The sequence below is a fragment of the Anoplolepis gracilipes genome, chromosome 6 (assembly GCF_047496725.1).
Source record: "Anoplolepis gracilipes chromosome 6, ASM4749672v1, whole genome shotgun sequence".
In the NCBI taxonomy this organism is placed as follows: domain Eukaryota; kingdom Metazoa; phylum Arthropoda; class Insecta; order Hymenoptera; family Formicidae; genus Anoplolepis; species Anoplolepis gracilipes.
Genome location: NC_132975.1, coordinates 3949839 through 3973332, shown reverse-complemented (window position 1 = coordinate 3973332; position 23494 = coordinate 3949839). Strand labels below are relative to the sequence as shown.

General features: G+C 33.2%; 2 protein-coding genes and 1 long non-coding RNA gene across 3 annotated transcripts; 1 reads left to right on the top strand and 2 right to left on the bottom strand.

Annotated features, from left to right (window-relative positions):
• Nucleotides 1–11938: 11938 nt before the first annotated feature.
• Nucleotides 11939–12605, bottom strand: LOC140667132 (uncharacterized). The gene is made up of 2 exons (XR_012046957.1): nucleotides 12424–12605; nucleotides 11939–12325 (listed from the first exon to the last, which is right to left on the bottom strand). It is a non-coding gene; the product is annotated as an uncharacterized lncRNA (long non-coding RNA).
• A 4545-nt stretch (nucleotides 12606–17150) lies between these two features.
• Pih1d1 (PIH1 domain containing 1) lies at nucleotides 17151–19641 on the top strand. Its single transcript, XM_072894615.1, has 7 exons — nucleotides 17151–17465; nucleotides 17547–17637; nucleotides 17702–17884; nucleotides 17993–18165; nucleotides 18226–18444; nucleotides 18511–18651; nucleotides 18716–19641. The coding sequence occupies exons 1-7, from the start codon at nucleotides 17403–17405 to the stop codon at nucleotides 18749–18751; spliced, it is 906 nt and encodes a 301-aa protein (XP_072750716.1). The 5' UTR covers nucleotides 17151–17402; the 3' UTR covers nucleotides 18752–19641.
• On the bottom strand, nucleotides 18975–21162 carry LOC140667002 (sphingosine-1-phosphate phosphatase 2). The gene is made up of 5 exons (XM_072894614.1): nucleotides 20906–21162; nucleotides 20143–20743; nucleotides 19849–20050; nucleotides 19547–19771; nucleotides 18975–19459 (listed from the first exon to the last, which is right to left on the bottom strand). The coding sequence occupies exons 2-5, from the start codon at nucleotides 20624–20626 to the stop codon at nucleotides 19042–19044; spliced, it is 1329 nt and encodes a 442-aa protein (XP_072750715.1). The 5' UTR covers nucleotides 20627–20743; nucleotides 20906–21162; the 3' UTR covers nucleotides 18975–19041.
• Nucleotides 21163–23494: the final 2332 nt, after the last annotated feature.

Here is a 23494-nt window from a genome sequence, read left to right as displayed (position 1 = left end):
TTTGATAACTGTTTGTTCTCGCTCCCATCGACTTGATAAGTTTTTCTTCCGAGCTTGCGCCGTTTATCGCCTCTTGCAATGTCGAGAAGCGTTGTGACCGTACGAATACTTTCAAGTCGTCGCGTAGTCCGATTTGATAATTAATTAACGCTTGGTCTCTGATAGTTTGCTGAATCGTGCGTTTTTGTTCTAGAGTATGCTCTTTTCCTTCGGTCATAGAGTCATATAATTTCATAGCTACTAGATCGACTCGCTGTCCAAACGCGTAGGCGGTTTCGCTTGTTTTTTGCTTTAATGAATTAAATTCGACTTGCAAGTGTGTCGTGCTTTGTTTCGTTTGATAACAAGCTTCGAGTTGCGTCCGAAATTCATCGAAAGTGCGTATATCGCGCGTTTCAAAATCTTGTCGCGCTCTTCCGCGTAACTTTGTATATAATATCGCCTGCATAAGAGATTCTTCGTCTGCCGGATTTGTATTTTGTATTGCGTATGTGCATGAATTCAAGAAATCTTGCAACTTGTGTCGCGACATTCCGTCAAATTCCGGAATCATTTGTCTCGCTTCCTTTAACGTCAGGAAATTGGGTGCCATACTACGTCGGTTTCTAACGTCGCGATCGGTCCGTCCGTAATATATGCTTTCGGAAAGTTCTTCTCGACGGCTTGTATTTTGATCGCGTTGCTATAGTTGAGCTACTTGCTCTGTTAAGAATTGTATTGCGTAGCGCATTTCTCTTAACATTGCGGACGTAGAGTCGTTTGTCGATTCTTCTCGCGGTTGTATCGGTTGATTAATTGTTCGTCGCAATCGTGCGATCTCGTCGTCTACCGCGTCATTAGACACGTTTGCGGACGTAGACGCGCGGGGATTTTGAGCTTCTGCCATCTCGCGCGTTCGTGCGTAGATTTCTTCGGGATCAAAAATCTCGCTCTCGTAAGATGTCAATGAAAATTCTCGCCAGAGTGATACCTGGCTTGGAGTTCGACTAAGATACGGTCTCGTTCGTCTGGTTGAGTCGTGTAAATCGTCAGTGGGGTCAGTCGGATTATTTTCAACAAGACTCGCGTCGAAACTCGTAAATGGAAATTCGCGTTCTGTTATAACATTGCTCGGTAGCTCTATGTCACTATCACTCGAGTATCGAGTTTCGAGGTTCCGTCGGACACTATCGCGTATGTCTCGGAGCGCTTCTACGGCTACACTCGCGGGACTTAATTCGCAATATTTTATAGTTCGATTTGCTCGTTCGCTAAGCAACCACGACTTATTTGCTATCGGTTTCGGTACGTTTCTTCCTTCCGACATTCACGCAAATTTAATTAAAATTAATTTGGTTCGGACTTACAGTAGTAGTATCGCTCGCATATTCGCTCACTGTCTCGGTTTTCGCTGACGTTGCGTCCTTCGCTCGGCGGCTGATAAGGCTGGCGGTCGCGTTCCGGCGGCGATGCGTCGTCGATGGAGTTGTCGTAGGTTTGGCTTGGCGGCTCGCGTCCTTGCTCCAATCCTGCGATGCTCTGTTTATCTAGCAGTCCGTAGTCATCTGCTCTGCATGTAGTTTTTCCTTGGCTTCTTGATGTCCGTCAGTGTTTGCTAACTTTCTGACGTGCCTGCCTGTTTACGCACTTTTTATTTTATTGCAGGTCTTGCACGACGGTCGAGGTGCCAACTCCGTGACATCCACCGGGGGTGTTCCCTGGATCCCACCGCTGCCACCAGATTGTTGTGCCTCCAGGAGGGGGGCACAGGATTTTTCGGGATCCGTTCAGGGAAGGCCGGGGATACGGCGGGCAGTGGCCTCTTTTTATTTTAATATTTTTAATTGCTTACTTTCTTCGTTTTATTATAATAAATAACAGTTTAAAAGAAATCAATGGTTTGGTATTTTGTCACTGCTCCCAGCGTACGTATTTACATTCGTGTGTATTATCGGTTAAAGGGAGAGAGCGGTATCTCTCGTATACTCTGTCGTACAGGTAGTCTGATACGCGTCGGCTTATCTCAGGCGCGCGTATATCTCTTAGTTATTCGTGTATCTCGTTCTATTTAATAACTGTCCGTGACGATTATTCCTCGTTAGGATCTAATCAACGACTGCCCGTCGCTTCATCGCGGCGGGTGCTGAGCTTCCCTCCGAACTGCATGGTTTTTCGGAGGGGGTCCCTTAGCAACATGACCAAATATGGTTATGTTGCTGAATTCGCGTTTTAGTGCAAGCGAGGAAGTTCAAAGTCGAATTTCCTCGCTTGTACTTTTAGCAATTCGGCGATACCTTTCCGGTTTCGTGTTCGCGCTCGGTCTCGGGCGCGCGTGGCTCGCTGCGTCAGCGGCTCGCGCGATTATCGCTTCGCTCGCGATGCATTCCTGCATCAATATAATTATATGTATATATATATATATATTCATTAAATCTGTAACCTTTTCTGGGGCTATAACAAGTTGTTTGTTTTACAGTATTGAGTTTTTTCCATATTAATTTTTTTCTTTATACTATTAATATAAGGAAATTAAAAAAAATTCTGTCATACACAGTAGTAGTAACAATTTACACAAAATTTCTATTTAATTTTCTAAAACATTTTTTATCAGTTTTAATTATTACAAGATGCAAATTAAGAATGCTATTTTTATGTACTCTGCTTAAATCAGATATCTTTGTAATAAGCAGATCTCAATATAATTTATATTTGTAATTGTGCATTTAAAATTATAATTGTGTCTTATACAATAATATTTATAGCAATTGTTATATATATATATATATATATATATATATATATATATATATATATATATACATATATATGAATATTTTTTCTTGTTTGTTTTCTATATTATTTATAATAAGTTTTATTTTGGCATACGCACACATTATGTACCCAAGAAAACATCTTCATTAATAACTGTATATATAATTACATTTTTTATTTTAATTTTTAATTATAGTAAGACTATTCATAAAGTTAAACTCTTGTAAGAAGGAGAAATTAACATTAGATTATGTTAAATTTTAGAAGATACAAAAGTTATGTGCATTTTTAAATCTTTTTTTTTCAGTAAATCAGGTAAATTTTAAAGTTGTTCAAAAATTTTTACACTTAAAGTTAGACTTTGTTGTTTATAAATCAAATGTCAAACTATTTTTTCACTAAAAACAAAAGATTTACGAATGCACATGACTTTTGTATCTTCTAAAATTTAATTTAATTTAATGTTAATTTCTTCTTTTACGAGATTCTAACTTTATGCATTATCTTACTATAATTAAAAATTAAATATGTAATTATTTATTACTGTTATTAATGCATATTAGGTCAGACAAAAGAACGACTAAAGACTAAAAACAAAAGACGGTTGAAATATGCGATTTCATCTGTTTCCTTCGTTTTTTTTTGTTTTAATTATTACACCTACCGGCTTAAATCTAACCTTATTTGACGTCAAGCCTGTCTTGTACAACAAAATTATAATTTTATTCATTAGCTATAATTAGAAATACAGTTGTTATTTGGTTAAGTTTCTTTTGTGAAATATTTGAGTACCAAAAAACATTTTATATGAATATATTACTGTAAAAGTAAATTTTCGTTAGAAAATGATGTAATAGTGTAGTTGTAATTATTTACAATTTTCCATCCTCATAACACATCTGCCATATATAAGTGCTTTCCACTTATACCAAAACTCAAATAATTCTCACTTGTGACATCATAACGTAAAATGCATGTTCCTTTTCATTCTGACATACGTGAGATTCAACTGAGTTTTGTATAAGCTCAAGATTGTATGCTTTACTGGGTCTTATTAACTCATATTAAAAGTGACATAGTGAACTTGTGTTGTTATATGATGATTTTTATCAAAATAAGCAAGTCGTCAAAATAATGACGTCATTGATCTGAGCATAAAATACTTATTTTACTTTAGACTCAGTCTCAGTTGAAAATGGAAAACATTTTATCTAAACGATAATTAGCTGGACCTTATTTAATGTGTTGTTTTTCTCATACCTGTAATGTTAAGAGTATAATATTTTTTCTTTATTTTTTTAAATGGTACGGCCTTGTAGTGTTTCCAATGAAAAAGCAATTTTGTTAATTCAAAAATATATCCAATATTTTAATACCAACAATTTTCCTTCAAGTTCTGCGAAAATATGGAAAGACATGAGCAAAGAGCTGAATGGAAAATGGAAGCCACATTCCATTTATACTCATGTGAGAGATAACAAAAATGGAAACTTTGAAACAGCGCATAAGAATTTGGATATAAATATCCAACCTCCTTCAAGACCAGTGATCAACATTATCGAAAATGATATTATTGACAGTTCAGTAGAGGATTATGAATCAGACGAATCTTATTATGGTGACGAGACTGGAGATTCTGATGTTGATACGTTTCCTTTAATTCTTTCACCAACTGAGTGGGAACAAATAAAACCTGATCAGACTTCTGAACATCAGCAAAAAAATTGAAATCTCGGGTTTGGCCAAATGTAATAACAAAAGCGTTTTGGAACATATACAAATTTCCATGTGCTTTTCTGGGTAAATGGTCGTACATACGCATGGATTATAAGGATGAAAATAATCCTGTTAGCTCTTCCTCTAGTTTCTATTTAAAATTTAAAGGATTATGTAAAAGTAAGAAATGTGGCAATAAAATTGTTGGTGTTACCAATGAAAAACCGGACAACAGAAAACTACATTTGAGAATTACAACATGATACTCGCAATGATTATCACGAAGAAGTCAAAAGACCATTAAATAGTCCTGAGAGGAAAATAATTGGACAACAACTAAAATAAAAAAGATCCGCAGGACATCGGCAGAAATTGCTTGCGGAGAACATGGAATTTGGAGAAAACGAACCTCCGTGGGTACAACAATGTCATATCTACAGACAAGTAAAAATGGAACACAACAAGGAAGAGCTTGGCATTAAACCAAATGTAAAAATGGACATGATAACAAGCATTCGCAATATGTTACAAGACATTCGATATGGCAATGCTATTCGCGAAATTGGAGCAAAAAAGTTTTACGTTTTTTACTGCAGTCCAGAAATATTTATTGAAAAAGAATATTGCCGAATAAAGAAGAGATCATCTCAAATTTGTCTAGATGCCACGGGTACAGTGGTGAAGAAATTTAAAATTTATCCAGGACGAATAACTGGCCACATATTTTTATACACGATTACCATTAATTTTGAGAATAAAACACTTCCTGTTTACCAAATGTTATCGGAAAAACATGACGCAGTCTTCATCACATTTTGGCTTCAAGAATGGATACGAGCATATAAGGCGACTATACCAGACGAAGCTGTGGCTGATCTAGGACGTGCTTTGTTGCTGGTCATGTGTGAAGCATTTAATCGCATGACACTAAAAGAATATGTTGACGTTCTTTTCAAATGGGCAACAAAAGAGAAACATAAAACACCTCGGCCATTTAACACTTTAATAAGAGCGGATGTGGCTCATCAAATGGCTGCTATCGCTAGGTGGAAATGTATAAAAAATTTGCGTCATCCTGTTATTAAAGGATTTTATCTAAGAACAATCGCCTTAATGATTGATTGCCAAACAGTGCAAGAATTTGAACATATATTTAGATTGACTTGCATTGTTGCATTGCATCCTGACCAAGACAAAACTATAACAGTTTCTGGAAAAAAAATGTCATGCATTGAAGCTAAACGCTTTCTGGAAGAGTACATGGCTGAACGTGGACAGATTATAGAAAAACTGGAGACATTGATAGGGAACATAGAAATTGATGAAGAGGTTGAAAACACTTTAAATTTGGCCGAAGAAAAAGATACTAAGAATTTAACCGTCACTCATCAATGGATCAAAAATCTAATTTCAATGTCTACACCTTTTGATCAGAAAAAGATAGAGCGCAAGACTGTAAACGGTTTTTATTTTCCGGAATTCATACAGCCACTTGAACGAATTGCGAAAGAATTTCCTATATGGACTGCAGCAGCCCTTCCTGGCAGACAAACGCATGCGTCAACAGCTTATCAAGAAAAATATTTTGCTGAATTAAGAAATAAAATTTTTGAAGGCATCTCTTTGCCATGTTCTGCAAATCGATTTTTGAAAGAACACATTGATGACTTGTACTCCGGTGCTAATGAGGTAGCAGCAAAATTTAAATATTTTAATCACAGACGGCCAGTACTATCTCCACATTCCCCACAGGAAGAATCAACATGTTCAGCAGATCAATGTTCACCAGGTTCCGTAAACGAAGGCTTAAAATTACCACAACAGTCACATGTAAAAATAAATTTGAACTCAAGTCTGTTGTGCAAAAAAGCACATATGATAAATGACTCTGATTTAAGAAGTGGTGAAGCATGGAAAGGTTATGTCAATGAGGACAGTTTTGTTGTTACGGAACTAAATTCTGAAAATGAAGAAGAATCAAAAAATGTTCAGAATATTTCTCAAATTCTTTCTGAATTACTTGACCTTCAAAGCGACGACATCATTGATCGAAACAACAATACTGACTTTTCTACAAATTATGAACAAGAAACCAAAAATGGATCCGCACTGATTACTGAATTGTTAACCTCAGAAATGCCTGTTTTTTCGAGTACGTTATTATCTGATCATGATTACACAAAATTATTAGATGAAGTATTGACTGAACTGCCTAAAGATGATCAGCAAAATTTGAATTTAAAAGACAAACCTGCAAAAATGAGTTTTTATTTTCAGTCATATCCACAAATACGATTTCTCAACGACAGACTTGATAATGGAGGAAAAAGAGGTTTTCTTTTGAAAAATGGATTAAAATTAGGAATTATAAAAGTTAATAATATTGCAGTAGATCTTCAAAAAACTTGCGGATTTGATGCCATCATCCATCTGTTGCAATTTGGTGCACTTCATGATTCTCAATATTATCTTTATGTACAATCGTCGAATAATCATGCATTGAAATTTGTATGCAAATTTATGAAGCTTGGTCCAACCATGGAAATACTTCGTGAACGCATCGTTATTTTAAATAAATTTTATCCGCTTGAAAAAAATCTTGAAGCTCCGTCTATCAAACCATATAAATTGATTGCAGAAGATTTGATTACTACAATATGGAAGTATCATTTTTTGTTCTTCCGAACCGACTGAGCCAAGTGCAATTAAATCATCAGAATGTAATAATCCGGAATGTGTTCTTTCATTACCAACGGATGTGGCATACTTTGAAATAAATATTAGAACGATTAATAACAAAGGTATTCAAACATTACAAGATGTCGTCTTATTCAAAGAACATTTTTACAATGTTAAATGTCAACAAAAAAATTGCCCAGGAATAGTCATTGAAACGATTCGTCCACATTTTCACATTTTTATTGATTTGGATAAGAACTCGACACAAGAAAACACATGGCCTCAAATGTCAATTAGCAGATGTTCTAGTTAAATTATATTTTGTAAAATAGTACCGATATATTTATAATAATATAGATAGATCTCTCTTATTAAGTATCGTTTTATTTACTTATTTTAAATTTGGTTATTATTTTCAGCTTAATAGGTATCATCGAACACATTCTTGGACACTTTATTGGTTACTGTCGAAAACCTTCAGGACGATGGCTGAAATGTGATGATATGGAATCAAATGTGGAAACATGTAACGAGACAACAGTAATTACACCGATTGGAGCCATTTATGTCGCGTCAACAACAAATAATTAAAAATAATTTAATATATGAATTTATATAACCTTTTGCCATTAGTTGCTGTATTTTCATATACAAATGTTATTACGTTTTGTATTGATAGTTAGGTTTGATTAGGATCTTTTTCAAGCGGCTAAAATCAATAGTATAAGTTGTCTCTAGATAGATATATAAACAGTTATATTTAGCCACTGTACATATTTATGTATGATAGTATGTTAAGTCACTGTATATATTTATATGTATGATAGTATGTTTAGTCACTGTACATAATAGATAATAGATAATAGGTAATAATAAGTATTAGGTATTAATGAAAAAGTTAAAACTGAGCTAGATACACCTTTTATATTAATCACTATATTTTCTTGTATGAATTTGTACATTTTCATGTACAAATATTAGTATATTTTCATATATCGTTCATTACAAAACACTTATATTTTTTTTTATTTTGTTTAAATACAATAGAGATTAAATGTAATCTGCATGTTTAATGTAATATATTCATTACAAAAATATATAATGTATACATGTATTTGTAATTGTTATATGTATTATACATATATATAAGAACTGCAAGAATTGTATTCGAATATTATATCGAATTAGATAAAATTTGAAAATTATTATAAAATGAACATAACTAAGTTCTTAAGTTACTTTTATATTGCATATTATATATGTAACAAAATATAATGAATAAAATTGTCTTATGATTATAGAATAAATTTAAGAAATTATCTTTTATTTAATTTGTGTACATTAAGTTTTTGTTGCTATATTATTCGGATAAATTTATCTTAAAAGTTATTACTAAAAAACGCACGAGATTGATCCATATGGAATATGAAAATCAAGACATTACAATGCTATATAAAATGATACATTTGTAGAGCGATTTATAATATTAATAAGATTTAATTTAAATTATAAAATACGAGGTTTTTATTTTTACTTTTTCTTGATACTGTTCCACTGCTAAATAGCAAGTTTCAAAGCATTGGTTTTATTTCTTTATAATCTTAAATTTATATACATACATATATATATATATTGTGACGTGACGTTTTCTTTCGTCCGTCACAAGGGCCGAAAGGATCGGGAAGGATTTTCACGGGGCCTGCGTCCTCGAAAATTAGAGAGAGCGCCCTGCGAGATCTACTTTTCTTATTTTCGCGCGTTATTTGTGAGTTTGACGGCAGCAACCTATAATCGACAGCTACGCGAGTCTGAGGAGCCTGATTGTGACGGCGAGCGGAGGCCAAGGACTGCGGAGAGATCACGCCCGGTAAGGACTGTACATTTTGCTTGATAATTTATAAACCGGCGGGAACATCGGCTGCCGTTAAAGGGTTCAACTCCGCAGGATCGTACCGAGAGCGAAGGACCGGAAAGGAACGGTCAAGGGGATGGCTACTTCCGATATATTGAACATCGGAGCCCCGATTACGGAGCTGGAGGGTCGGATTCAACCATGGGGTCTGGGGAAGCCAAGGGCACCGGAGCCGCCCGAAAGCTGCCGGCAAGCCGCACCGGGAAGTTGCCTCGCGGGAACCGAGAAATCATAAGATCGATAACTCGGATCGAACAGGCCGCGATAAGGAGCGGCCGTGATTGGCCCTAAGGACCACGATAGCGCCGCAGGTGGCCTGATTAGGTACGATGTCGCCGGCGTGTCTCCCGCAGGCCTCACGCTCGTCACTGTTCGGCGAGCGATCGAGGACGACAGGCCTGTCGACCCGACTAGCCAGGATCACCGTGCGAGACCGGACGACGGAAAAGACGAAGGATTGTAAGGCCGTCAAACCGGTAACTCGTATGATTCAGACGGACGCGCCCTGTTATAATCGTTGTAATTTTAGTTGTCGCGATTCACGGGGATATTATATTCCGCCGTCGCGTATTTGTGCCGTATCGTTGTCGAGATTTACGGGGGCCGCATTCCGTCTGAGTCGTAAAAAGGGCATAACGTCTCTCTCAATAATCGCCGCCGATAGTCGTTATTGTATTACCGTATCCCGTACCGTTTAGTTGTCGAAATTTGTTGTCGCGTGTTAATTTGTATCCGTTTGGGAGCGAGCTCGTATACCGCGTGTCGCGTGCGACTTTTCGCTCCGCGCTACTTATCGACTCGCGATCCGGGAACAATTACTGTACCGTCATTTTGTCAAATGTAATTTTGCGCACACGGACGTCGGATTTGCGTATTTCACTTGCTAGAGGTACTTCCTACGCCATATAGCACATACAATTAATACCGTGGCGATCGATGGCGGAGATCGATGCGTGCACACGTTTACATATTCCCGAAGTACTAGCGTAAATCGAGTAGCGCGATCAACGGGCGGTTCGTGGCCAAAATCTGATACCTATAATTGAATAAAATATTTCCCCGATCGTCGCGACCTTAATAGGTCGCGAGCGATCTACGAAAAAGTCGGAATTCCTACGGAATCACGCGTAACTCGATATCCCTCAGCCGCGACATCGCGCCGTCACGCGCCCTTCACATGTATCGGACGTGTGACGTGTTTGTCTAGTTGTCGCATTTAAGATAACTCGCTCGGAAAGACTTTCTCGTTCCACGCCGAGAATTGTCTTGTACGTTACACCCGTTATACTACTCTTTGTCAAATATATTTATTCTTCCAATTAATAATTGTGTCTGTTTTCCGGGAGAATCTCACCCGCTAAAAATCGATTCTCGATCCCGTTCAGCTCCTACGCAGCCCCCCCCCCTTCTGCCGCTTAAGTTTCGACTAGCCGCTTTAGTTGCCGTCGCGATCATAAGGGTTTTGCGATTTTGAGTGGATCAGGCGAATACCGTATCAATTAGAGACGGCGCGAATTTTCGCGCCTGGCGCCCAAACTTTATCGTTTCGATATAATAACTTGATGGTTGATTAAGCGATCGCGCCGAAGGTGTGCCGTAGGCCAGTCCACCGGCCCAGAATTCGTATGAAGGAGCATACGCGGGTTTCGAGCCCAAAATTAAATACACGGTCACAATTATATATATATATATATATATATATATATATATAGGGTGTCCCAGAACAACCTTCCGTCCGTAAAATGACGTATTTCTGACACAATTATAAGACAATTTTTCCTTTACCAAAATTTGATTTGAAGCGTAGTTTTTGTGTTATAAGCAAAAATAGTTAGCAAATCACGCGTCGAGTATAGAAGGCAGGCAGGAGCGGCGCGGCACACCGCGAGCGCGGGCGCAGATCGTTCGACGAGTGATTACCGCCGCATGAGTCGCTAACTATTTTATCTTATAACATAAAATTATGCTTTAAATAAAATTTTGGTAAAGAAGAAAATGTCTTATAATTACGTCAGGAATAAGTGTTCCTTAAAATAACGTTGGATGCTGCGATCAGCTGATTGCTACACGCGATGTGTCTCTCAGCTGAGCCGGAAAATCAATATATCGATCAGTCTGAAGTCGTTGACGACAATGTCGATGACAATCGAAGGAGCGTCGCCGTCGCGGAGACGGTTATTTCTCTCTCTCTTTCTCTCACTCACTCTATCCCTTCCTTTTACACACACTCAGACATACACACATCGCATCCGACGGCCGGCGATCCGAAACAACTTTTGGTCATTAAAGTAATGTTATTTTAAGGAACACGTATTCCTGACATAATTATAAGACATTTTCTTCTTTACCAAAATTTTATTTAAAGCATAATTTTATGCTATAAGATAAAATAGTTAGCGACTCATGCGGCGGTAATAACCCGTCGGACGGTCAGCTGCGCCCGCGCTCGCGGTGTGCCGTGCCGCTCCTGCCTGCCTTCTATACTCGACGCGTGATTTGCTAACTATTTTTGCTTATAACACAAAAACTACGCTTCAAATCAAATTTTGGTAAAGGAAAAATTGTCTTAGAATTGTGTCAGAAATACGTCATTTTACGGACTGAAGGTTGTTTTGGGACGCCCTGTATATATACTATATATATATATATATATATATATATATACATCTATAATTATATAAAAATATTAAATTTAAGCGTTATTTATCTATTAAACTGTTATGTTCACGCAGAATGTAAAAAAAGATACAGGTACAGGAAGAACAACAGAACTTGCGTCAAACTGTTGGCAAGAAGTTACAAAGTACTTTTATACTGATGTAGTACAAGAAATGAAATGTACTATAGTTAGGATGCAATTAATATAAAAAAACTATACAATTTTTATAAAATAGATATTTCTATATATTTATTTATTTATTCAATTTAATACATGTTATATCACTGACTAGTTTTTTTCTTAAATGGTTTCGCTTTATTTTTTCTCATTTTTTTGTTTTAGAATCAGATTTGTAAAAATAATATTATGCAGCTGCTGGATCTGTTATGTGTCATGCAGAATATAAAGATGCAAGTTCTTTCGCTTCTATGATCCATATTAAACATATTACCATTAATCCAAGTATGACAGTGGAGATACCACCACCAATGAAGCCCTCCCAAGTCTTTTTTGGAGATAATTTTATTAAAAGAGTTTGTCCAAAAAAGAAGCCAAACATATATGCCATCACATCATTTACCATAATCATACTAACGGGGATAATGAACCTAAAGGCAATTGATATAATTGATAAAGTTAATCTATATGTACATATGTATAAAGATATATTGTAGTAATAGTTTTGATACATAGAGTAAATACATACCATATTAATCCTTCAAATATATTTTGAATAATGAGATAGCTCTGTGTCACAACAATAAGTAATGCAACATGTGTCCAAGCAAATAGAGAATTGCTTCATATAATATTTCTTCACAAGTGAGAGTACAAACCGTACAATTATGCCGTACAAATATTAATTTTGAGGGTAAAACACTTCCTGTGTACCAAGTACCAAATGTAAAAAGTAACAGGCATAGACCATAAAGTATGCATAATCGGAACTACATTAAAAATATAAAGCGTTATTACCATCGCAAATGCACACAGTCGATAAAATAAGAAATTTTTTCATATATGGTGAAAAAGGATATTCAGATTAAGATTTATTTATTTATTATATTGAAATTATTATTTCCTAAACTATGGGACCGTTACACACAAGTGTTTCCCAAATAATTTCACGTCAATTAAAGAAAAAATAATTTTTATTATTTTGTCTGCTAACTATATACGTAATCAATTAATGTTAATTAATTATAAGTAAATCATTATTTCTAGAGTTATAAAACTCTTTTCCTAAACTTTCCCAAACAATTCCCAAACGATTTCAATAGATTGCAATAATGAAAAATAAAAAATTTGTCTGCTAAAGTGAACAGAGGAAATTTTTATTTATTTATTACATTGAAATTATTATTTCCTAAACTATGGGACCGTTACACAAGTGTTTCCCAAATAATTTCACGTCAATTAAAGAAGAAAAAATAATAATTTTTATTATTCTGTCTGCTAACTATATACGTAATCAATTAATTTTCATTAATAAGTAAATCATTATTTCTAAAGTTATAAAACTCTTTTCCTAAACTTTCCCAAACGATTCCAATAAATTGCAATAATGAAAAATAAAAAATTTGTCTGCTAAAATGAACAGAGGAAATTTTTATTTATTTATTACATTGAAATTATTATTTCCCAAACTATGGGACCGTTACAGAAGTGTTTCCCAAATAATTCTACGTCAATTTAAAAAAAAAATTTTTTTTTAATTATTTCTGCTAACTATACACCGAACTTATTTTTATTAATTATAAATAAACTGTTATTTCCCAAACTATAAAAATGCTTTCCTAAACTTGCCTAAATGATTCCCAAACGAATGCAATAATAGAAATTGCGAAATATTGAATTTGTCTGCTAAGTATATTGAACTGGTCCTGTCGACCCTTAAGAGTCGGCAGGCGACACGGTGGAGACCTCATGCGGAGACTTCGGAACTACAAATTCTTTTCGACGATATTTCGGCTATAAATTAAGAAAGAATCATATTTAATAATGATATTCTTATTTAGGAAGATTGCTCGCAACCCGCTAAAGAGCGATTTTTTGGAAAAAAGACTTAAAATAAATTTTCATAAAGTTGACATGAATAATGTATAGTGATCGTGAATGAAGTGTATAGACCATGTGCACCGATTGTAATTATTATAAATTTTTTAAAAGCCAAAATGCAAAATCCGGCTCTTTAGCGGAGTAATAAACTTTATAAGGAATGTAACAAAAAAAGTTTTATAAAGAAATATAACTTCTTCGAGGCAAAATATTACCGAATAGAATATTGTATCTGTACCTAAAGTGCAAGTACAGCTAATTGTAAGAAATTGAGTTGGCAGCACCGCTTGCTAAGGAGAGACAATGAAAGACAATAATGTCGTCTTCGTCTCTCTTAAAATGCAATGATGTTTGTACGTATACAGACATACACCAATACATTGAATATGAATTCATTTCTCAATGTTGGTGACAGTGACGCTGGAATTTTCTCGTCGGTCCTGTCGACCCTTAACTCGATTGGACGAAAAATAAAAATGTTCGGCTAACTTTACTTCAAAATTTTAATTATTTAATTTTAAAAAAAACGATGAACGACCAAACGGTTTAATTGGACGACTAATCATCACCAAACGATTACCAAGCAATTAGTTAATTTTAATTATAAAAAAGTCAAAGTAATTCGGCTAACTATACGGAGGCTTGTGCGTGTACAGACATACACCAACACATTGAATGAGAATTTATTTCTCAACGTTGGTGACAGTGACGCTGGAATTTTCTCATCGGCAGGCGACCCAGGCAAACTCCGAATTGATATTGGAGACCTCGCGCGGTGACAACGCGAAACTTCGGTTTCAGTGTTACCAACGTTGAAAAACCAATTTCAGGTTCTATGTAGTGGTGTATGTCCGTACACATACACACACCACTGAATTACTCACGCGGACGCACCGAAAGAGAGATACGGCCTGAAAATGCTTTTTGGCCTTCCGTAGCAGAAGGCAGTAATGTACCAAGGCTAATAAGCACCCGCTTTTTATAAATTACATATATTCTTATGCACACATGTGCGTATATATATATATATATATATATATATATATATATATATAATTTGTACCTAATTATTATGTGTACGTTTATAATTGTCTGATGACAAATAATAACAGTAGCATAATTGAGAATGTGAATTAGTATACATAGTATGTATTGATGCGAGTGCTTATTAGACTTGGAAATTTACTGCATTTTTTGCATATATTATAATTAGTATACAGGAAATAAATGAAAATATAAATAAATTTTGTGTTTTGCTGATGTATTTAGAAAATCCACAATAAACTTGAGTAATTTATCAAAATAATTTTATATCAGTGGTGCACGTATATATTTTTGTTGTTACAATTTTGCAGCGGTTTATTGAGATCCTGTATTTAAAAATTAGATGGATAATAATGTTGATTAAACATTCTGTTTTTTGTTGACAAAAAATTGTTACATTACTCGCATGATTACATTTGTCCCTGCAATCTGTGATGACATCAAGTTCTTTATTCTTATACCTCTCTAATCTATTAATTAGACAGTACCAATGTGTAAGATCAAAATTTAAAGCTACATATATCAATGAAAATTACATTGATTGTGAGTCATAAATTAAAGTGTTACGAGTTGTTAACATACTGTAAACAATTTATAAAGTTTGTTTTATATTACGTAACTGAATAAAAATCTTAATTATTTAATATCATCATGTTATATATAATAATTAAGATTTTTAATTAAGATCTTACATATTGGTACTGTCTAATTAATAGATTAGAGAGGTATAAGAATAAAGAACTTGATGTCATCACAGATTGCAGGGACAAATGTAATCATGCGAGTAATGTAACAATTTTTTGTCAACAAAAAACAGAATGTTTAATCAACATTATTATCCATCTAATTTTTAAATACAGGATCTCAATAAACCGCTGCAAAATTGTAACAACAAAAATATATACGTGCACCACTGATATAAAATTATTTTGATAAATTACTCAAGTTTATTGTGGATTTTCTAAATACATCAGCAAAACACAAAATTTATTTATATTTTCATTTATTTCCTGTATACTAATTATAATATATGCAAAAAATGCAGTAAATTTCCAAGTCTAATAAGCACTCGCATCAATACATACTATGTATACTAATTCACATTCTCAATTATGCTACTGTTATTATTTGTCATCAGACAATTATAAACGTACACATAATAATTAGGTACAAATTATATATATATATATATATATATATATATATATATATATATACGCACATGTGTGCATAAGAATATATGTAATTTATAAAAAGCGGGTGCTTATTAGCCTTGGTACATTACTGCCTTCTGCTACGGAAGGCCAAAAAGCATTTTCAGGCCGTATCTCTCTTTCGGTGCGTCCGCGTGAGTAATTCAGTGGTGTGTGTATGTGTACGGACATACACCACTACATAGAACCTGAAATTGGTTTTTCAACGTTGGTAACACTGAAACCGAAGGTTCGCGTTGTCACCGCGCGAGGTCTCCAATATCAATTCGGAGTTTGCCTGGGTCGCCTGCCGATGAGAAAATTCCAGCGTCACTGTCACCAACGTTGAGAAATAAATTCTCATTCAATGTGTTGGTGTATGTCTGTACACGCACAAGCCTCCGTATAGTTAGCCGAATTACTTTGACTTTTTTATAATTAAAATTAACTAATTGCTTGGTAATCGTTTGGTGATGATTAGTCGTCCAATTAAACCGTTTGGTCGTTCATCGTTTTTTTTAAAATTAAATAATTAAAATTTTGAAGTAAAGTTAGCCGAACATTTTTATTTTTCGTCCAATCGAGTTAAGGGTCGACAGGACCGACGAGAAAATTCCAGCGTCACTGTCACCAACATTGAGAAATGAATTCATATTCAATGTATTGGTGTATGTCTGTATACGTACAAACATCATTGCATTTTAAGAGAGACGAAGACGACATTATTGTCTTTCATTGTCTCTCCTTAGCAAGCGGTGCTGCCAACTCAATTTCTTACAATTAGCTGTACTTGCACTTTAGGTACAGATACAATATTCTATTCGGTAATATTTTGCCTCGAAGAAGTTATATTTCTTTATAAAACTTTTTTTGTTACATTCCTTATAAAGTTTATTACCCCGCTAAAGAGCCGAATTTTGCATTTTGGCTTTTAAAAAATTTATAATAATTACAATCGGTGCACCTGGTCTGTATACTTCATTCACGATCAGTATACCTTATTCATGTCAATTTTATGAAATTTTATTTTAAGCCTTTTTTCCAAAAAATCGCTCTTTAGTGGGCTGCGAGAAATTCTCCTGAATAAGAATATCATTGTTAAATATAATTCTTTCTTAATTTATAGCCGAAATATCGTCGAAAAGAATTTGTAGTTCCGAAGTCTCCGCATGAGGTCTCCACCGTGAGTCCTCTCGACCCTTAACCCTTGTAACGTAGAACGTAGTGTATCCAATTGGCTACAAGAGCTGGGACAGCTCGGAGCCATCAAACAAATAGAAGAAGAAATAACGTAGTATACACATACGCACACTACAAATCGTGAAATATTTGAATTATTTAAGATTTAAGAGTAAAAATTATTTATTTTATCTCTGGTTAAGAGATAATTATGAATGACGCCATATTTCTCGATATTGATGATTCTATCAAAATGAAAAATTTATTACTACCAGTAAATATATGATAAATATATATTTATATACATAAATACATAAAAAATGGCTAGAATGACAAATATTTATCTGTCCAACAGGATAAAGATAGGGATGTTTTAAATCAGCAAATGGATAAGTTAATGAAACAGTATAATTCAAAACCATTTATCTTTGTACAACCTACTCCTGGTTTGTATAATACTTTGTACATTGTTTATTAGAAATAAGAATTTTATCACGATGTAATTTATAGGTATCTGTGTAAAAACTAGAACGTCTGACAAAAAAAAGATTTTTGTGAATATATGTGTATCTGATAAAATTTTACCACCTGAAGATATATCTGATACCAAATTATTTGAACTTTTAAATGATGAAGTACCTAATTATATTATACCAATGAGTATATGTGCTGAAAGGATGGAGACTGATAAATGTAATAATAATCTTTCAGTTTTTTCAAATATTAGAATAATATTTACAAATCTTGTAGTAAATATTTGCAAATTTATATATTGTTTGCTGTTTTTCTTTTTTTTTATAGCTGGTACACACAGTGCAACATATGATGTCATGATAAATAAAGCATATTTTGAAAAATGCCAAGAGAAAAAACATTTTATGACATTCACGATATTAGTTATACTGAGTGGAGTGGCAGATAAATTTGACAAAATATTTGACATGGAAAATTATATTATATTTAAAAATCGAACAGTAAGTGTATATGAAAACTATATAAACATTTTTAAAGCATGTTAATAAATAAAATTACAGGTAATGGGAAAATTACAACAGCATCAAATAGAAAATCGTGAGCTTAAAAAGCCACAAGATCGTAAGCCATTGATTGAAGAAATTTCAGGTTCTATGACATCTACCATTAACACAATTACTGTACAAAACAATGATACAGCAAAAATGAATTATGTGATTTTAAAAAAACCATTAAAAGGTCCAGCTGAACATTTAATAATTTTATTTGACATGTCAAGTGTAAGTCACATAATTACTAAATATATTATTTTACAGATTGGGTATTATATATTTTTTCACTTGCAGATTTCAGTTAAAGATATAGTAGTACTGGTTAATTCTGATCGTATAAATGTCACAGATAAGAAAGCTTGTTTTTATGATATTTTAGTTCCATACATACTTGAAGCAAATAGTGTAAAAGCTTTTTTGGATTACAGTATTATGGTAAGAATTTATATATTTCTTTCTTTATATTGAATTCATTGTACATATTCTTTAATTTTTTCAGGTATTACGAATAGATACATTAATAAAACAAAACTAAATTAGTATGAATACTAAACAATGATTTTATTTCTGTGGTGACCTGTCTAAAAAAATTTTATTTTTTTCAAAATAATTAAAGTTTTATTATACTTTACAGTAAAAAAGTCAAAAGTTCTTTATTTTAGTTTATAACTTTAAATAATATATGTATATACATTTTTTGTCAAATATATTTCTATTTTTGGATCTAGATTTCTAAAATTAGAAAAATGCCCAATAAATAAACAAGATATAAAATATATTTCACAGAACAATATAAATTGAACAATAATTTACATATTAAGTTCTTCACATTTCTGTATAAAATGCTGGTCGTTCGATACCTATCATGCTAAAAACTTGTGGTAACAAATATACTGTAATTATACCTATCATAAAACATGCTACATATTTGTAAATTAAATCGACGAACACTTTATTTCGATTTTCACTATAATCCTGGCATTTCATAAGCTCTTTATAATTAATTCGTAATATGGCACATACTATAGTGTAGCTGAGGTATTTGCAGAGAACTTTTGTTGCAATAATAGTAGAAAAACCGAGTACAGTTCTAAGAATCAGATGACCAAACATAGAATATGTTGGCCAAACAATATGATATGGTGGTGAAATCAAAGATGCACTTAATATACCAGTATAATAACTAAGCCATGCACCCACATGAATTCCTGCTGTGACTGACACAACCATGGTAGTATCACTTCTGAAATAAATCAAAATTACATGTAAGAAATAGAATAAAATTTAGTTACTAGTACAATCATGTATAATATCAATAATTTATCTATACCTAGTAGGAGTCCATTTATTGCTGAGTGGATAATACACAATAACAGCAATACCGACTATGGTCAGAATTACTGATAAACAAAAACTGGTAATAATGTAAGAATTTGTTATATCTACTAAAGGTACCAATGGAATCATTAACACAATCGTTAATGTTAAACCAACTACAATATCTAACACAGTGTGCATACCTAAGTAGAGTCTGCTCATACTGACGAGTACACACCTAAAAAATTTTATATGTTGCATAATTCAATTATTTGATATTAACATTAATAATAAAATATTACAATATCAACTTACCAAACTAAAGCAAAAAAATAGCCGATTAAAGATGGATAAATATATTTGTTCATTGTAAATAATACTATGCTAAATGGAAGCGCAAAACCAACCATGGCATGAGTAGATGGCATTCCATATTCTTGTGACCATTTATTTTGTAATCTAACTGCTGGAGGACATGCTGGTCTGGGCCAACAAATTATATCTTTTAATGTCTGTCCTGAAAATGTATAATATAAATTTAAAAATAAATTATATAGCATATGTAAAGTATGAAATACTGCTTTATTCTTCATTAATAATAGCTTTTACCAATAGTCATAACAATGGCCCATACTAAGACTACTTTTCGACCAACAGCTGCATCAATATTCCACAATAAGAAAGGTATAAAAGATGAATAAAAAATTTCATCTCCTAGTTCAGTTCCAAACAAAAATAGATAATACCAAAATAAATTAGTGATTGCATAATGTGGAGTTTTTGAAACTGTTGAAGTTTCTTCTTTGTTTATTGATTTATTTTTTTGTTCTAAAAATTCTGCTTGTTCTATGCATCTATTGAATATTTTTGAACTATTTGTATTACAGCCATTTATGTTCTTATTATGACAACTCAAAATATAATTTTCTTCATTAGGATCAATACAAATTTGTTCTCTCTTCTTAATTTTTTGAGCTATTTTAGATTCAAATTCCTCAAAATGTTTGTTATAATATATTTTAATCCCAAAGAATTCTTGAATTGCTGCAACTAGTTGAGGATCCTTTAAGTAATCAATTAATTTTAATATCATGTTGACAGAAACTTGAGAGAAAAAGAAAAAATCTAATTAAATTTAAGTCTTCTTTTTTAAAGAATTATTAATATTTCTCTTTCATAGTTCTTAGTCAACAGCATTCCATCGAGTAATCTGTATAAATTTTATTAATGTTATATATAATATAAATATAAGATACTTTTTATACAAATAATATAATTTAATATATTGTAATAATTTAATATAATGTAATATAATTTATATAAGTCCGAAAAAATTAATTTTTGGTAAATATGCAAAACCTTTTTTACTCACCAATCTCAATGAAATTTTATTTATATATATATTTTGATATGTGGAATGATATAATGATGAAACCTTGTCACAATGTAAAAATAATACATATATTTTATATATATATAATTAATATATATAATATGTAATATATATATATATATATATAATATTTTATATATATAAAATAAACTATTGTAATTAATATCTTGTACAGTTAGAAAGTCTAACGACTGTCATATCGACTGAATTTTGGTTAGGCCAGTTCTACAATGGCCGCGTTTTCGAGGAGACGCTATTAGCAGAGAGTGGTCATCCCATCTTTATTTAATGGCTGCGTTCAGCAGAAAAAGCAAATCAGTGAGCGCTTAGTGATTCTTTATTGTGATTGGTTCTCGCAATTAGATCTTCGTTGGATCTAAGTGCAGAAACCAATCACAATAAAGAATCACTAAGCGCTCGCTGATTTGCTATTTCTGCTGAACGCAGCCAATGGATCGACAGCAAAAAGTAAAAAGAAACAAGCTCTGTAAAGTTAGCCGAATCACTTTGATTTTTTTATGATTAAAATTAACTAATCGCTTGATAATCGTTTGGTGATGATTGGTCGTCCAATTAAAACGTTTGGTCGTTCATTGTTTTTTTTAATTAAATAATTAAAATTTCGAAGTAAAGTTAGCCAAACATTTTTATTTTTCGTCCAATCGAGTTAAATAAGAGCTTATTCGATGCAGAATCGTTAGGCCATCACGAATAAATTCTTTACAACGTTTGGTGGTCCATAGTTTATCCGATAAATGAAAAAAATCATGCGCGGTAAAATGACTACGATGACTGTAAAATTAGCCGGATCAATACATTATTTATTGAGCAATTTTGTTCAAATTGGTCTTACATGATAGAAAATTGTTTGGTAATTGGTAGTCCAATTAAAACGTTTGGTGGTTAATTATTAGATTATCACGATTCCAAATTCTTTTAAGGCTGATTCACACTTTAGCAGAAAACAGACAAGCAAAAGCCAATCAAAACTCGCGTTGGTAGTAAGTTTACTAGATAATAAACTTAGTGTTAATAAACTTACCACCAACGCGAGTTTTGATTGGCTTTTGCTTGTCTGCTTTCTGCTTTTCTGCCAAAGTGTGAATCAGCCTTAAAAGAATTTGGAATCGTGATAAATTAATAATTAACCACCAAACGTTTTAATTGGACTACCAATTACCACCAAACGATTTTCTATCATGTAAGACCAATTTGAATAAAATTGCTTAATAAATAATGTATTGATTCGGCTAATTTTACAGTCATCGTAGTCATTTTACCGCACATGATTTTTTTCATTTATCGGATAATCTATGGACCATCAAACGTTGTAAAGAATTTATTCGTAACCACCTAACGATTCTGCATCGAATAAGCTCTTATTTAAGGGTCGAGAGGACTCATGGTGAAAACCTCATGCGGAGACTTCGGAACTACAAATTCTTTTCGACGATATTTCGGCTATAAATTAAGAAAGAATCATATTTAACAATGATATTCTTATTCAGGAGAATTTCTCGCAGCCCACTAAAGAGCGATTTTTTGGAAAAAAGGCTTAAAATAAAATTTCATAAAATTGACATGAATAAGGTATACTGATCGTGAATGAAGTATACAGACCAGGTGCACTGATTGTAATTATTATAAATTTTTTAAAAGCCAAAATGCAAAATCCGGCTCTTTAGCGGGGTAATAAACTTTATAAGGAATGTAACAAAAAAAGTTTTATAAAGAAATATAACTTCTTCGAGGCAAAATATTACCGAATAGAATATTGTATCTGTACCTAAAGTGCAAGTACAGCTAATTGTAAGAAATTGAGTTGGCAGCACCGCTTGCTAAGGAGAGACAATGAAAGACAATAATGTCGTCTTCGTCTCTCTTAAAATGCAATGATGTTTGTACGTATACAGACATACACCAATACATTGAATATGAATTCATTTCTCAATGTTGGTGACAGTGACGCTGGAATTTTCTCGTCGGTCCTGTCGACCCTTAACTCAATTGGACGAAAAATAAAAATGTTCGGCTAACTTTACTTCAAAATTTTAATTATTTAATTTTAAAAAAAACGATGGACGACCAAACGTTTTAATTGGACGACTAATCATCACCAAACGATTACCAAGCAATTAGTTAATTTTAATTATAAAAAAGTCAAAGTAATTCGGCTAACTATACGGAGGCTTGTGCATGTACAGACATACACCAACACATTGAATGAGAATTTATTTCTCAGTGTTGGTTACAGTGACGTTGAAATTTTCTCGCAGTCCTGTCGACCCTTAGGGCCAATTTCATTATCGCCGGTTAACTCTAACTACAGGTTAAACTATATCTTTGTCTTTTTCAGATAAGTTTAAGAAAAAGAGACGAAGATATATAGTTTAACCCATATATGTAATACTACTATATTGTTAACGGAAGTCGAGAAACTGTAGCCAATATTACGGTGCGGACGATACTTCGTGTCTCGCTTTAGTAAGGAATATTGTGCGATGTGCGCATGTGCTGATATATATATATATATGTGCCTATTCATATTTCTCGAACAAGCCGCGTATA